At 41.1% G+C, this 17,476-nt stretch overlaps 1 protein-coding gene across 5 annotated transcripts in view; it reads right to left on the minus strand.

Annotated features, from left to right (window-relative positions):
• Nucleotides 1–203: 203 nt before the first annotated feature.
• The window catches only part of ACBD6 (acyl-CoA binding domain containing 6), a 223,140-nt gene continuing 205,867 nt past the window's right edge, over nucleotides 204–17,476 (minus strand). For 3 of the 5 annotated variants that reach the window (XM_045452565.1, XM_045452567.1, XM_045452562.1), the window contains one exon: nucleotides 12,514–12,802. In XM_045452565.1, coding sequence (XP_045308521.1) covers nucleotides 12,782–12,802 — 21 coding nt within the window. In that variant the 3' untranslated portion in view covers nucleotides 12,514–12,781. Of the gene's footprint in view, nucleotides 1,414–1,637; nucleotides 1,768–12,513; nucleotides 12,803–17,476 lie in introns of those variants that run through there. The other 2 variants (XM_045452563.1, XR_006705739.1) reach the window with 2 other exon arrangements.

The raw sequence follows: 17,476 nt of genomic DNA on the forward strand, positions 1-17,476 counted from the left end.
GGGTGGCTCAGTCGGTTGAGCATCCGACTTCGGCTCAGATCACGATCTCACGGTTTGTGAGTTCGAGCCCCGCGTCGGGCTCTGCGCTGACAGCTGGGAGCCTGGAGCCCGCTTCGGATTATGCGTCTCCCTCTCTCTCTGCCCCTCCCCTGCTCGCACTGTGTCTCTCTCCAAAATAGACATTAAAAAACATTCAATAAAACTGAAAGTTTGGTTCCTCACACCAGCCGTATGTCAAGTGCTCGGTAGCTAGCTGAGGCTAGTAGCGACTATTTGGACCCACAGACACAGAACATCGCTCACTGCAGAGCCCTACCGGCCAGTGTTGCTAGAGTCCGCGAAGGGAGAATGGGCAGCGAAGACTCAGTTGTCACATCAGCTACTTGCTATCCTGAGGCGCTCGGTGAAACATTTTGAGACGCCTTAGACGGCGGAAAGTGCCGGCTTCTCCGGCAACATATTTTGTGTGTGGCCCTGCCCACAAGAACGACTCGCTTCGGTCCAAGTTAGGGGGCTGGGTTCCGGACTCCTGAGTTCTCCGTCTAATGCCGACGCCAGGTTGCCGTGACTCTACTTCAAGTCCTAGACATATGCTGTGCTCTATCGTCTGTCCAGTTACACGGGAAAGACACTACCTTCTGGGCAGACACCCAGCGAGATTCTAGGGGGACTTAAAGGTCTTTGGGGGCAAAACCCAAATCTCCGCTGTCAGGAGAGGGAATTGTGGTCCTTTGCCAAATCATCTCCCGTGGTGAGTACTTTGTCAGGCTGAGAAATGTGCCTAGGCCGGGTGGAGACGAGAGCATCGCGCGGGAGGGGGGTGTTGGACAAGGAGTGCGGGAGATGCCATTCCCGGGGGCCCAGCCCCTCGGATGGTTGAGAGGGGAATTCACACAGTGGCCACGAAGGGCTCTGCTGCTGATTCAGTGACTCCTCTGCGTATTCCTGAGGCACATGGGGCCCGAGAATTCTGCTACTTTAGTCTTCCATTCTCAGACCCATCACCAGCCCGTCCACATTGTCTTTGCTTTCAATCCACGATCATTCGTTCTGAGTGCATCAGGCTGACAATCAACGGATCTCCACTTTGAACTCTACGCACACAGCTTCCACCACAATGCCAGTCTAGTAACTTTTTGGGATTATAAAATGTGTTCTCAGCTCACAAAGGAAGACGGGGATCTGGTGTGGGTTTTTTTGGGTTTTTTTGGTTTAGTCACTAGAGACCAGCTCCGGAGTGATGTGATTTTCTGACAGTGGCCTTTAAAAAAGACGACTGCTTGAAGAATATAGGAAAGAAATCACTGGCCAGAAAGAGTGAAGTAAGACACAAACTCAGAACAAATGAACGCTCAACAGTCTGTGTTTTCACTGCTTTTCTTTCTTTCTTCTCAGGCCCAGGGTTCTACTCAGCTGAAATCAGAAAAGGATGAGAGATCACAGGCAAATCGGTGTGTTGTAAATTTTAACTGATTGCCAAGCTAGAAGTAAAATCATGAAAGGGGTTCCTCAGCATATCTGAATGTGTTTCCTTAGATTTGATATTTGACATCAAATATCAAAGAGTCTATCAGATGGTCTAAAATTGTTGCATCCCTTTGCCACACCTCCTTACAAGAATGCAATCTCAGTTTTACCATTTGGAATCCCTGATGCCCTTCTTCACACTGTCCTCTGCCCGCTGTGCAGGGGGTGATGAGCCATGGCGTTTGGACTGGGTGCTTGCTTGGGTGTTCGCTGCCTTGGGGACGTGGGCGGTGGCCACTACTGCTGGGGAAACACTGTGAGTTAGGAGGCAGCAAAAAGTCCAGTGTTTATAAAGCGGGGCCAAGTTATTAAGAAAAGGAAATTTTTTATTATATTAAAGGGAGTAATAAAAATAGAAAAATAACCTATCCAAACTAGTAAACAAAAACTTTAGAGAACAAGGGTGTGGGCTTTTGCAAGTGGCACTCGTCCCTTTAGGACTTTTGTATTCGTTTTCTTCTCTCGTGTTTGTCCGAAGTGATTTTGGGATCTTCTTTTAGGACCCTTCCCTTAGGTGATTTTTCCTTTGTCCGTCTCTCCCGTTGAGTACAAACATTAGATTTTGGTGTGCTATTAACTGGTGTGTTATTTTGTAATTGAACGAACAAGTCACAGGACACCCCTGACAGGATCCATGCTTTTCCTTCTGATGAAGGGGGCTCCTAGGAGGAAAACGTTCCCACATGACTTACTTGTACTTCAGGCTGTTCAGCAGACCACTGAACTGGCCAGAATTTTCAAGACTGATGCAGGCTGGGCTGTCTCTAGATCTGGGTAAAGTTTTTTATTTTTATTATTATTTTTTAATGTTTATTTTTGAGAGAGAGAGAGAGAGAGAGAGAGAGAGTGCAAGCAGGGGAAGGGCAAAGAGAGAGGGAGGCACAGAATCTGAAGCAGGCCCTAGGCTCTGAGCTGTTAGCACAGAGCCCAATGTGGGGCTCGAATGCACCAACCGGGAGATCATGACCTGAGCAGAAGTCAGACGCTTAACCGACTGAGCCACCCAGGTGTCCCTTGCTTTTGGTTTTAAAGGTTTGTCTTTCTCCCATTTGCTTGCCAACCCTTGACCAGGATCTCTGGTTGGTTGGGAGGGGTTTAGGGATTTTGGAAAGGTTGGGAATTACTTCCTGAAAGATAAAATACAGGCCCAAAAAAGTGGTCTTGGCACACATTTAGAGCTGGAAATAAGCAGTGTTTTTAAAAGGTCGTTAAAATGGTAAATAGGTTTCAACAGATGGCTTCAGCATAGCAATGGAAAGCCCAGGCAAGGACTTCGGGGTTAAATTTCATATTGTAGTCACCTGGGACTAGCTTATGATTCCAGAAAAACAAACATCTATAAAGTTGACAGCTCCCTTCCCTCCTCTAAAGTGGAGCCCTTGAAGGCTGCCTGCCCGCTAGCCAGCTGATGGGTGGCTGCCTACAGATAGTGACCTAGGGAATTGAAAGTCACTTTTTCAACACCTGTCAATGGCAGGGCTTAAGCTCACCCAGGCTAGAGGGATATGATAACCAAGAACCTATATTACTGATGGGCCAGGACTTTTATACTCAATATGTGTGCTGGCTTTATTATTTTTTTAGAATCATTTTAACATTTAATGCTTCTCAATTAAAGTGATTTCCTGGAGTGGATGCCAAGCTTCGTTTAGAATGCGCATTAACCACTTTCGGTATCGGTAGTTAAAGGCACTGAGGGATTTAAACAGCAATCCACAAGTCTGTTCAGTTAAGGTTTGGCGGAATAAAGCAGATTATAAACAATAATATATGTCTTTCTCTTCTTTTTTTGGAAGGGTTCCAAACTCACAAACGGAGCTAAAGTGCTATAAACATATCCAGGCCTAAGCTTTGGGCTCTCCAAATGTACTCCATGAAAGCCACGGGCATGGGTGGTGCCACTTTTTATCCTGTGTGTGTGTGTGCACGTACTTTAAAAGAGCATTTTATTACACAAAGTGTCCATCAACTGAACTTACCTTCTAAATATTAAAATGGAAACCAGGATTGCTATACAAGTGAGAGGAAAAATAAATCCTGGCTGCAGTGTGGATGATGAATTTGTTGCTGCTGCCTTGGGTGGCCCACGGACACGCACTGCTCTGTCTCTAATGTCCCCCCCCCTCCCCCCCCCCCCCCCCCCCCCCCCCCCCGTCCCTCATGTTCAGCCACTGCTTTCAGTAGTTCCAGGTTCAACAGGGCATTTCCCTCCCTCCCTCCCTACGAGAGACACCTACCCTGAGTGCACTGGGTTCCACCATGAGGCAATGAATGTTACGGGGGGGGGGGGGGGCAGCTCCTAGGATGTTTCCCATCTGGTTTTTAACCTCAGTGTTCCATTGCAAACTCATGTTCATTCTTTCTAAGGCCATGTATGAAGAATATATCAGCAAGGAAGATTCTGTCTTGAGTATAAACTAGCATGCACCTTATGAATATTCTGATCTAGTTTTTAGGGCCTGGAGGCTTCCTATTGCTGGAGGAAGGGATACACCCTCAAAAGTGACTTCAGTACATGAATCCCCAAAGAAGACACAGTAAAAAAATGCAAAATAATGACATGTGTAACTGTGCCAAAGGAAGTGATATAAGAAAACACAGAAAAGAAAGTTTTAAAGAATGTACATATGAAAGTAAAAATAGTAAATAAAAAACCACGCACTCCTAATAACTCTGGTGAACAAACTATTAAATTTCTGCTTTCCAGGGAGAACCATGACAAGCATATTTCAAGGATAAGTGAGTAAAGATGAGGATACAGAGCTTTCCCTGTTCAATCCTTAGTGTAATGCCAATTAATGCACATTTGAAAAACTGATCACACTCAGTGCATAATAAACATTAGGTGAGGAAGACAAGGAAGCTTTCTTGTTCGGTCTGATAATCACTATACTTTCACCCAAAATCTCTCTGATGAAGAAATTGTGAAAGGTTGCTAAAATAATAAAGATGCTTATGGTAAAGCCCCAATGATAATTTTTCAAATCATACGAGCACAACAGACTGCACTGAAGGCTTTTTATGTCATAAGGATAAAGTCCAAGGTATACAGATAAAATCCACGAAGAGGCTTATTTAAAAAATAATTTTTTTTGATGTTTATTTTTGAGACACAGAGCGCCAACAGGGGAGGGGCAGAGAGAGCTGGAGAAAGAATCCCAAGCAGGCTCTAGGCCATGAGCTGCCAGCACAGAGCCTGCGGGGCTCAAACTCACGAACTGAGATCATGACCTGAGCTGAAGTGGGACGCTTAACCTACTGAGCCACTCAGGTGCCACCCAGGCGCTCCAAGGCTCGATTATCAATGTACCTTTGAGTATGGTTGCTTTTGTTTCCACTGTGGCTTATCCTGATAATGAGGTGCAGGGAAAATTTTTTGACTTGGTGTCACAAGGCTTAGATAATCACCCTGATTCTGAAAAAAAAAAAAAAATAAGATCATGCATACTGAAGTGCTTTAAATATAATAAAGCCTATAAAAAGATGAGCACGCTTACTGTTTCTACTTACATGACCTTGGACAATTTCCCTAAAAGTTCTGAGTTTCAATTCCCTCGTTTGCCAGAGAAAATACCAATTATTTCTACTTTTACAATTATTCTGAGGTTCAATTAAGATGCTTGTGTGCACAGTCTTGTACAAAAGGTGTAACTACTGTTCTGGCATTAAAGCTAAGATGTATTCATTTTAAGACATATTAGTCGGGGTGCCTGGGTGGCTCAGTCAATTAAGGGTCTGACTTCAGCTCAGGTCATGATCTCATGGTTCGTGGGTTTGAGCCCTGCATCGGGCTCTGTGCTGACAGCTCAGAACCTGGAGCCTGCCCCTCCCCTGCTTGCGTGTCTCTCTCTCTCTCAAAAATAAATAAACATTAAGAAAAAATTTTTAAAAAGGACACATTGGTTTATGTATCACTAACCAAAAAAAAAAGTGTGTCTTAGAATGGATCAAATACAGTATTATAACTACTATTAAAACATTTAACTCCAAATACCTTGGGAATTGGGATTTGAAATTCACTCATAAATATTTAAATTTTTAAATGTTTATTTATTTTTGAGAGAGACAGAGCACAAGTTGGGGAGGTGCAGAGAGAGAGGGAGACACAGAATCAGAAGCAGACTCCAGGCTCTGAGCTGTCAGCACAGAGCCCGCTGTGGGGCTCAAAACCCACAAACTGTGAGATCATGACCTGAGCTGAAGTCAGTCGCTTAACCGACTGAGCCACCCAGGTGCCCCTCACTCACAAATATTTAAACTCAATGTTACTAAATTGTGTCTCATGGGTTACATACCTATTCTGTGATAAACATTTATTTGTGAGGGGGATTTCTAGGGGACTTGAAATTTGATGAAAGCTTTCATGTTTCAACTGTTAAATATTAAATAAACATTTGAAAGTCTTCATGTTCAACTGAAGCATTCATTAGCCTAGGCACTAACCCCTTCTGCAACCCAAGCTCAGCTCTGCTATCATCCTGCACCTTGCTCATTAATCCTCAGAGATGCCGTACTGTACATGGGATAATAAGCCATAGCCAAGCAGTTAAACCTGGCAGGAAGCTAAGAAATACCTATTTAATAGAAAGGTTCACTTGATTATAGCCACCTTTTAGCTGGAAAATGCTGAAACATTAAAAAAAAGATATAATAGATACAATTCCAGATATTATACTTTGGTTGTTATCCGTCTACCTGACAAGCCTAAGAGAGAACAATGTGTGGCCAGTTGGCTGGATTCTTACATCTTTATTAGAGACATAGGTATAGTAGGTTTAAAATATTTAGTTTTTCATAAGTAATTTATGAATTTCTATCAGACTTTTAAAGTTACCTCACGCAATACCTTGAGATAACATCATGGGAGTAATTCTAAATATCCATGATAAGGGGAAAAGGGAGTGACAGTGGCCTGGAACAGTGTCTGTTATTCAGTGGGCTCTCAAAAAGTATCTGTGGATGGAATGGAGGAAGAGCTTGAACACTTACATGAGTTTTGTGGTCTAATAAAAAGGACTGCGATTTTGTAGACTTGGTCCTAACTGTGGCTCTACTACTCTGTGCTCGTGGGCAATTGAAGTAACCTGCTTGTATTTTCAATTCATTCTTGTATAAGTGGACTTAACAGACACCTGTACTACCCCACTTTAATAGGGTTATAATGGAGGGATGACAGATGAAACAATGCCCATGAAAACACCCTGAAAAGTCAAAAAAACTAAATGCATATGAAAGGATAGCACTAGTCATACAGAATTGAACACGTGGGCTCATTTCTGCCCTGCAGCAGAATCAGAGGCCAAATAGGTCAGAGTCCAACTTTCTGGCCAATGTCTCTTTAAAAAAAGCTTCCCCCCAGTGTGGTGATCAGTGAGAAAACTGCAGTCTATGTATGTTGTTAAAATCTTGGTCAGTGGTTTAAAAAAAATGGCACAAGAACAGACACTCAGATCAATGGAACAGAATAGAGAACCCAGAAATGGACCCAGAAATGTATGGCCACCTAATCTTTGACAAAGCAAGAAAGAATATCCAATGGAATCAAGACAGTCTCTTCAGCAAGTGGTGCTGGGAAAACTGGACAGCAACATGCAAAAGAATGAACCTGGACCACTTTCTTACACCATACACAAAAATAAACTCAAAATGGATGAAAGACCTCAATCTAAGACAGGAAGCCATCAAAATCCTCGAGGAGAAAGCAGGCAAAAACCTCTTTGATCTTGGCCGCAGAAACTTCTTACTCAACACATCTCTGGAGGCAAGGGAAACAAAAGCAAAAATGAACTATTGGGACCTCATGAAAATAAAAAGCTTCTGCACAGCGAAGGAAACAATCAGCAAAACTAAAAGGCAACCAACAGAATGGGAGAAGATATTTGCAAGTGACATATCAGATAAAGGCTTAGTATCCAAAATCTATAAAGAACTTATCAAACTCAACACCCAAAAACCAAATAACCCAGTGAAGAAATGGGCAAAAGACATGAATAGACACTTCTTCAAAGAAGATGTCCAGATGGCCAACTGACACATGAAAATATGCTCAACATCATTCATCATCAGGGAAATACAAATCAAAACCACAATGAGATACCACCTTACACCTGTCAGGATGGCTAACATTAACAACTGGGGCAACAACAGATGTTGGCGAGGATGCAGAGAAAGAGGATCTCTTTTGCATTGTTGGTGGAAATGCAAGCTGGTGCAGCCACTCTGGAAAACAGTATGGAGGTTCCTCAAAAAACTAAAATAGAACTACCCTACGACCCAGCAATTGCACTACTAGGCATTTATCCACGGGATACAGGTGTGCTGTTTCGAAGGGACACATGCACCCCCATGTTTAGAGCAGCACTATCAGCAATAGCCAAAGTATGGAAAAAGCCCAAATGTCCATCGATGGATGAATGGATAAAGAAGATGTGGTATACACACACACACACACACACACACACACACACACACACACACACACAAAATGGAGTATTACTCGGCAATCAAAAAGAATGAAATCTTGCCATTTGCAACTATGTGGATGGAACTGGAGGGTATTATGCTAAGTGAAATTAGTCAGATAAAGACAAAAATCATATGACTTCACTCATATGAGGACTTTAAGAGACAAAACAGATGAACATAAGGGAAGGGAAACAAAAATAATATAAAAACAGGGAGGGGAACAAAAGAGACTCATAAATATGGAGAACAAACTGAGGGTTACTGGAGGGGTTGTGGGAGGGGGGAATGGGCTAAATGGGTAAGGGGCACTAAGGCATCTACTCCTGAAGTCATTGTTGCACTATATGCTAATTTGGATGTAAATTTTAAAAAATAAAAAATAAAATAAAATAAAAAAAGCACTTCTCCCAATCTTTCAAATAGGCAGGGTAACACCCCATGTCACTTGGTAGGAGCACTTAAAACTATGAAAATAGGGTCAGTCAACAAAAGATTTCTCATTCTTGAAACACAAGGGGTCAGGAAAATGGTTCTCAATGGGATCCACAGAGCCCTGGGGAGTCCACGGATGGGCTGCAGGAGATCTGTGAACTCTTCAAAATTCCATGCACAACATCGTATACCTGGGGAAGAAGTTTATAGTTTTTCAAAGTAATCTGGAACTCCTCAAGAGTTAAAAACACTGATTTAGTAGATGCAAGCAAGTGTTCTGAAGATAATAATGATTCAGAGATTTTTCTTTGCCTCCTTTTTAATGATTATTTACATGATCCTCTTTTTAGTCCTCATTTTTCACTAGTCTGTATCAAAACCACCGTGAAGGCAATCAGGGTCTCTTAGATTAGCTGGTGCACAGCAAAGTAAACGACAGTCATGAATATTAAATAAAGAAAAGAGTCACTAGTGTTGTTCTGATCACAGTATCGTCAGGAAAGGAAAGAGAAAAAGCCACCAATTTCCTTTTGCAGTTTTTTAGGGATAGAGAATGGGGCTAGGTATGTTTTTATGTGTAGACAAACATCTACAGAGGTGGCCTGAAGATAAGAAAAATAAATGTGAAACTGAGATGAGGTAAGAGTAGAAAGGCAATCTATAAACAGTCTAGAAAATTCAAGTGGTCAGGTAGCAAAAAGTAACTACTCGTAACTCAGAAAAATGCCTTTACTTAGCCACCGCTTTATGACTACTCCAACTACATTCCTTTTTAGGAGAACACAGAAGAGACTCAATTTTTAAAATACCCATGTACACTAAAAATAACAGACCAGAGAGTTTGAACCAAGGATGAAGTAAATGGAATTCCAAACCCAGTAAATGTCTTTCCCCCACTCCACCCCCCCAAAAAGCAACAATTATTTTGAAATACTTCTGTCATGACCAGAAATGAACCCTCAGAAAAAGGTTTTCTATGATACTTTAAAATACTAATTGGCTTGAACATCACTCATCTGTCCAGGAAGAAAAAATTTCTGCGTAGCGGAACCAAAGTTATGCTAAGTTAAATTATATCTTAGTTTTATCCCGCTGAACTATACGAAAAGATGGTTCGCCACGTATCTGGGGAAGTTAGCTGGATCTCTGCTCCAGTAAGTTTATGTTCTTTGCTTGGTGGGAACTACTGCAGCTCTTGCCAACGGAACTCAGGATCTGGCTGAAGTGTGATGCGCTACCTACAGTGCATCCGATAGTTTAAGGGGAAGGAAAACAAACCAAGATCCAGTTTTCTCTGACATTTCTGGATGTAATCTTCCCCTTAAGGCACAGGGAGAAGATCCACAGATTGTTACGACAGTAAGGTTTTCAAAAATTCAGATACCAGTGATAAAAGAGAGATTTTGGAAATTGACTTTAGAATGTACTTGTGGGGTGCCTGGGAGGCTCAGTCGGTTAAGTGTCTGACTCTTGGTTTTGGCTCAGGTCGTGATCTCACTGTTTGTGAGTTCGAGCCCCACATCAGGCTCTGCTCTGATAGTGCAGGGCCTGGTTGGGTTTCTCTGTCTGCCCCTCCTTTGCTTGCTCTCTCTCAAAATAAACAAATAAACTTAAAAAAAAATTTAGGATGCACTTGCAAATGTAGAGTTGGTGACTGTTTTTAGTGGCAGCTTTGAATATAAATTTGAAACCTTGATTCACTTAGCATAACACTCTCCAGTTCCATCCACGTTGCTACAAAGGGCCAGATTTCATTTTTTCTCGTTGCCACGTAGTATTCCATTGTGTATATAAACCACAATTTCCTTATCCATTCATCAGCTGATGGACATTTAGGCTCTTTCCATAATTTGGCTATTGTTGAAAGTGCTGCTATAAACACTGGGGTACAAGTGCCCCTGTGCATCAGCACTCCTGTACCCCTTGGGTAAGTTCCTAGCAGTGCTATTGCTGGGTCATAGGTAGATCTATTTTTCATTTTTTGAGGAACCTCCACACTGTTTTCCAGAGCAGCTGCACCAGTTTGCATTCCCACCAACAGAGCAAGAGAGTTCCTGTCTCTCCACATCCTTGCCAGCATCTATAGCCTCCTGATTTGTTCATTTTGGCCACTCTGACTGGCGTGAGGTGGTATCTGAGTGTGGTTTTGATTTGTATTTCCCTGATGAGGAGCGATGTTGAGCATCTTTTCATGTGCCTGTTGGCCATCTGGATGTCTTCTTTAGAGAAGTGTCTATTCATGTTTTCTGCCCATTGATGGGGGGTGGGAGGGAGGGGAGAGTGGGTGACGGATATTGAGGAGGGCACCTGTTGGTATGAGCAGTGGGTGTGGTATGGAAACCAATTTGACAATAAATTTCATATTAAAAAAAAAGAGAACATACAACAGCATCAAAAAAAACCAAAACAAAGAAACCTTGAAAAATAAAATTAATAAAAAGTTATATTCTTTGCTTAAAAAACAATCTATATAGTTTTAGACGTTGCAAAACAGGTTATGAAAAACTTGACTCAGAAATTTTAAGGTCAGATTACAAAAGAGAAATGAAAAAAGGAGCTCCTTGATAGCTTTTTGCTTAGATAATGACCCTGTAAATCTGAAATGAATAAATATTTTGATTTGCTAATGTCCTAAAAATGCAAAAGTACTATTAATGAAAGCTGCATGCAACATCTTGGTCACTTTTACTGTAACTAATGAATAATGTTTGTTAAAACACAATTAATGTGGAACATGAGAGAATTTAGCTTATAGCGGGTTGCAAATGTGGCTGGGATTATGGGAAAAGAACAGATAATGAATAGAAAGCTCCACTAGAATTACAGTAATGTTTTCACTGTGTACTAACGTGCATATCACTTCCACAGATAGTTAAGAAATCAATTAAAGAATGAACAGTCTTGGTGAATGGTTTTGGTTTACATCTCAGAAAATAAGAAATGAGCTTAGAAAAATCACAAAATAAACAACATTAATATGCCTCATTTCTGCTCTGAAGGGGCTTGTTCCAGAAGGACAGGTTAGCCTGAGCTAATGAAAATCGTGTCCACTGTTGAGGGCTCTGCTAAGCAAGTTTATTCCTTTTTTTAATAGAGACACGTTGGAAAAATTATCTTTTAAATAGTCATCTCTGCATCTCAAATCATTTCTTACTTCATTTCTCTTCCTAGGACAACTACCTACTTTCTTTATATAATGAGAAATGTCAAGGAATTCCCCAGATGGAGTTCTTGAGGCTTGAAGGGGAAAACATAGGGAGCCAGTTTCAAAAGCGGCATACTTGTCGCTCCCTTAAAGAGCTGTGGTGTATTTGTCTATGTTTTTAATTAGAAAATAAAAGCTCTCTTGGTATCCAGAAGTAACTATACTCACAGCTAAGCACTGGGGCATTAGGGGCTATTTCACATTAGACTCAAACAGCCTCACAGTTCAGGCCTGAGCTCATTTCCAGAGACTACTGCCAGTATGTGACTGGAACATTAGAGCCAATTAAAAGGGCCCTGGGGAAATCCCGCCCCGTTTTGTGGAGGTGAGTTTAAGGAATCCTGAACTAACCAGTGAATTCTCCTGAATCTGCGCTTCAATCCTGAAGTGAGGCCACTGAATCTTATTCTAAAATGCCCAAGGTTTTGAGGTTTTCAGTAAATCTGGTTGTTTCTCGGACTTCTAGGCCCCTATGTGACAAAATTCTACCTTTTCTCTTTTGCTTGCTTTTTAACACCCCTCTGTCTTTGTCTTCTCAATTCTGTCTGCCAAAAATAGACATTTTAGCTACCGATATTCAGGCCAGCTGTGCAAAATGCCACAAGATCACTTGACCTCTACTGTATTGGGATTTCATGCAACTTTCCCTGTCAGGGTAGCACTATCGGTCATATTTTGCTTCTGTATGTTTTTTTAAAAGAGCAGCCATGTTTAATACTGTGAAATACGAGGCGTCCCCTCCTTGCCCCACCCTCTAGAACAGTGATAAATTTCAGCGCGCGCTCAGCAGAATTGGATTGTATTATGCGCAGGACACATGTTCATCACCACAACTGTACTTGCTGGAACGGATGCAAGGAGAATGAATTGCTGAGACTTCAAAATCCCAGTTCCTCAGAACTGATTTTATTAGCCAACGTATACCAAAGATGGGTGCTAAAAGAAGTATTATTTTTGCAGGTGTCCTTCATCACTGGAGCTCTATGATGTTACGGACTGTGGTCTTCCAGCCTTTTGATTATACCTTGCCGGTCGTGTGCTGCTGCAACACCGAAGAGATAGCCTTGCAACCTGTCACCTCCTCCGGCAGGCAGCCGTCCTGGTCTGGGAGAGCGGGGTCAGCGCCAGACTGCAGCAGCAGCTCCACAATGTCTAAAAACTCGCAGGCAGCAGCTGCCAGGAAAATTGGCAAATATGAAAACAAGGTTACTATGAGACCAAGAGAAACGACTATACTCCAGCAGGAAAGGCAAGTGCTGAGCAACGAGGGATCCCAAACAGCAAGAAACGTCACAGTGTGACGACAACTGTGCCATTAGTGTGGATTTTTCCAGGGTTAGGAAAAGCAAATTCACATTTTTGGTTGCCCCGGAGCAAACAGACACATTTTTAAAACTGTGAGGTTTTCAGACTCTATTCTTAAGGATGGGACGAAGAGAAAGAATAAAAACAGTGTTTGAGTATTTGTTTTACTTTGATCAGAATAATGACAGGTGTGCAGGCTATGTCAAAAGGCTAAAAATATTGTAAAAGAAAATATTTTGTTTTGTCTTTGAAGAGGGGGTTAAATGAGTAACTTTAAAATTTGTAAAACAACAACAACAACAAAAAAGCTAGCCTATGAATCACACCATCCATCTATAGAACTTTTATTTATTTAGAAAAATAATAAATGTCCCCAATCACACTAGGCATAGAAAGGGGACAAGGACCTCTCGATATGGAGACTTATTATGAAGATAGCACGGTATTGCCCCCAGGAAGGACAAACAGACCAAAGGGCTAGAATGGAGAGCCATCTATTCTTCTGCACATATATGGAAACTTGATTTATGATGACGCTGGCATCGCAGATCAGCAAGGAAACAAAGATCCATTAATTCAGAGTCACTGAAACAACTGGGCTAAAGGCAAAACCAGGTATTTCATACAAGATGAAACAGAAATGGCAATAAACATATGAAAAGATGAACAACCACATTAGCCGTCAGGGAAATGAAAATTAAAACCAGAAGATACCAATTCATACCCACTAGATAGGTGAAAATTAAAAACAGACCATACCAAGCACTGAGGAAGCCTGGAACAAGGGCAGCTCCCCTCCGGATGGGCCCTGGTAGGGTCACTTTGGACGACAGTTTGGCATTACGTGTTAAACCTGCACACACACAGGCCCTGCGGCCCAGCAATCCTGCTCTTATTCCCATCCTCCATGGACACTCGTGCATGGGTCTCCAGGAGACGTGCAAGAATGTGTGTAGCAGCACTATTCGTAACAGACCCCAATTTAAGCAATGCAAATGCCCATTAAAAATAACGTGAAAATAAAATACCGTTTACTTCTACAATAAAATCCCACACCACATTGAAAACTAATGAACTATGGTTTTCCACACGAGTTTATCTCCAGGACATAATGTTGGGGGAAAGAAGCAAGTCAGAAGAATATATACAGTATGATTACACTTAAACAAAATTTTAAAAATAGGCCAAACTAAACACCATTGTTCAGAGAGATAATTATGTAGTGAAACTATAAGGGAAACTGTTAATATAAAATTTGGGATAGTGTTAATCTTGGGGAAGGACCTGCCCATGGAGGGAAGGTCACGTGGTTGGATAGGCACACACAGGAGGTTTCGAAGATACTGGCAATGTTCCATTTCTTAAGCTAGGTGGTGGGTTCATTTTTTTAAAGTTACATTTAAAAGTCTTCATATACCTTTTATATACTCTTTCACAGTGTGATGTAACATAACAGCAACAACAAATCAAAAAAGAAAAACAGGGAAAGAAAGAAGGGTAGGAAGCTTGATTCAATGGTCATTTTATTGAGTACATGCTATAACAATCCTATCAGTTAAGATTCTTGCTCTGAAGAATTTGTTTAACACCTGGGAGGCTAATATGTAAACTGGACACTCTTAACACAGAATAACTATTGTGGAGTGCGTGTGCACACACACACAGAAACCTGCAAAAAAATGGGGGTGCGGGTGGAGAAGTTGAGGGATCAGGGAAAACACGAGTAGTTCATATGTAAACTGAGCTCTGAAGGACAGAGTAAAATTCCAGGTAAGTGGAGACAGAAAGGCATTGCAGGGGGAGAAAACGCCACTAACAGGCAGGAGAGCACAGGGAGTGCCCAGAGAACTGTCTGTGGGTTCTGGGACACAATATACAGACAGTCAAAAGCAGAGAGGCTGGACTTGAGTCAAAGTATGCAGGGCCTTGAAAGCTGTACTAAGCCATGCTGACAAAAGTGTGGTTTTGAATGCTATACTAAAGTTTGCATTTATAAAGAAGGGAGTGGCGTAATTTGGACGCTGTGCTAGGATGATAATTCTACAATGAGTGACTTGGACAGCCTAGAAATTTGTGACAGGTAGACCAATTAGGAAACTACCGTAGTTCTTTCAGGAGGCTTGAAATCAGCCAGTGTCAGCGTGAATATAAAGAAGGGACTGGGCGGGGAGCCTGGGTGGCTCAGTTGGTTAAGCATGATCAGGTCATTATCTTACAGCTCATGAGTTCGAGCCTCACATTGGGCTCTGTGCTGACAGCTCAGAGCCTGGAGCCTGCTTCGGATTCTGTGTCTCCTTCTGTCTCTGCCCCTTCCCTGCTTGCACTCTCTCTCAAAGATAAATAAACATAAAAACTTTTTTTTTTTAAAAGAAGGGATTGAATAAGCCACTGAAATTCATGAGGATAGGACATAGCAAAGTACAGGATGGCCTTTAAGAAAATGTTTATGAACACTAAATTTGATAATTAATAAAGCTGATAAAATGTTATATTTATAGACAAACACGTGTTTATATTTTGTGATTTTCCTGTTGTTTTTTGGAAGAACAGTATTTTATCTTAGGTTTCAAATATTTTTATAGGTTTTTGAAAAGCTTACAGACCCACTGCTTGTGATCATAATGTTGACTATTGAATAAAATGGCCGGAGTATTTCTGCACTTGATATGAAACCCAAGCACATAAAGAAAATTACTGGTAAATCTGAATACATAGAAACCTAAAACTGACAAATTTGAACACATAAAAATTTAAAACAGCTATACCACACACACAAAATATGATATATAAAGGTAAACCATAAATTGGGAAACATATTCACATATATAACACATACAAGAGCTAATATCCTTGATATCTAAAAAGTGTTAACAAATCAATCCAAAAGGATAATGGGCAAAAGAATTGTAAGAACCAAAGATGATAACTTACGTTTTCAGTCTGGGAGACCACAGAGATGTTGGTGACATTATCTCTAAAATAAGGAACCATAATAAGGAAGAGCAGGAGTTTTTGGAGGGGAAGAGAAGAAGAAAATGATGGAAGGGGAGAAATAATCTTGGTTTGAGGCATGATAAATATTAGGAATACTGGTATTACTAATACTGGTAGAGGTACTAGAAAATGTCCATAAAACTCATAGAAGATAAGACAGGAGAAAAACCAAGATGGCCTTGGGTATGACAATGATTTTTTAGCTATGACACCAAAGGCACAATCCATGAAAGAAAGAATTGATAAGCTGGGACTCATTAAAATAAAAAAACTTCTGCTCTGCGAAAGACTATGGTAAGGGAATGACAAGGCAAACACAAACTGGGAGAATATATTTGCAAATGACACATCTGATAAAGGACTACTACCCAAAATATACAAACAACTCTTAAGGCTCAACAACAGGAAAACAAGTATTGGATTAAAAATGGGGTCAAAGACCTTAACGGAGGCCTCACCACAGAAGATCTACAGATGGCAAATAAGCTTTTGGAAAGTGTATTCCCACATCATGTCATCAGGGAAATGTAAATTAAAAGAACATACCAGTACACACCTATCAGAATGGCCAAAATGTGGGACACTGGCAACAGCAAGTGCTAGTGAGGATGTGGAGCAACAGGAACTCACTCATTGCTGGTGGGAATGCGAAACGGTACAGCCATTTGGAAGGCAGTGTGGTGGTTTCTTACAAAACGAAACATACCCTTACCATATGACCCAGCAGCCATGCTCCTTGGTATCCACTCAAAAACCTACGTCCACTCAAAAATCTGCACATGAATGTCTGCAGCAGCTTTAATCCTAATTGCCAAAACTTGGAAGCAACCAAGAGGTCCTTCAATAGGTGATGGATAAATAAGCTATGATACATCCAGACAGTGTAATATTACTCAGCACTAAAACGAAATGAGATATCAAGCTATCAAAGGACATAGAGAAACCTTAAATACATATTACTAAGTGAAAGAAGCCAATCTGAAAGGGTTACCTACGGTACGATTTCAACTATATGAACATTCTGGAAAAGGCAAAACTACAGAAATAGTAAAAAGATCAGTGGTTTCCAGAGGCAGGGGTGAGAGAGGGATAAACAGGCAGAGCACAGTGGATTTTTAGGGCAGTGAAAATACTCTGTATGATATCATAATGATCGATACATGTCATTTTACATTTGTCTATAGAATACACAATGAGAGTGAACCGTAATGTAAACTTTGGACCTTGGGTGATTATGATAATAATTTTAATAATTATGAGAATAATTTTAGGTATGTAGGTTCATCAACTATAACAAATGTACCACTCTGATCGGAGATGTTGATAATGACAGAGTGTGAAATAATAGAAAAAAGATACATATTGGTCTCTGTCCCCAGTTCCTGACATAGAGCTCCTAAAACCTCTGGACTTTCCTAAGTGATAAGAGCACTAGAGGCATCTTTTGTTCTAATACTTGGTCTCTGACCCTGGTTCTTGACACAGAGCTCCTAAATCACTTGGAATTTCCTAGATAATAGGAATATCTTTTGTTTTAATGAGGTGACT

This window comes from Leopardus geoffroyi, chromosome C3, assembly GCF_018350155.1.
Source record: "Leopardus geoffroyi isolate Oge1 chromosome C3, O.geoffroyi_Oge1_pat1.0, whole genome shotgun sequence".
NCBI classification, from domain to species: Eukaryota; Metazoa; Chordata; class Mammalia; order Carnivora; family Felidae; genus Leopardus; species Leopardus geoffroyi.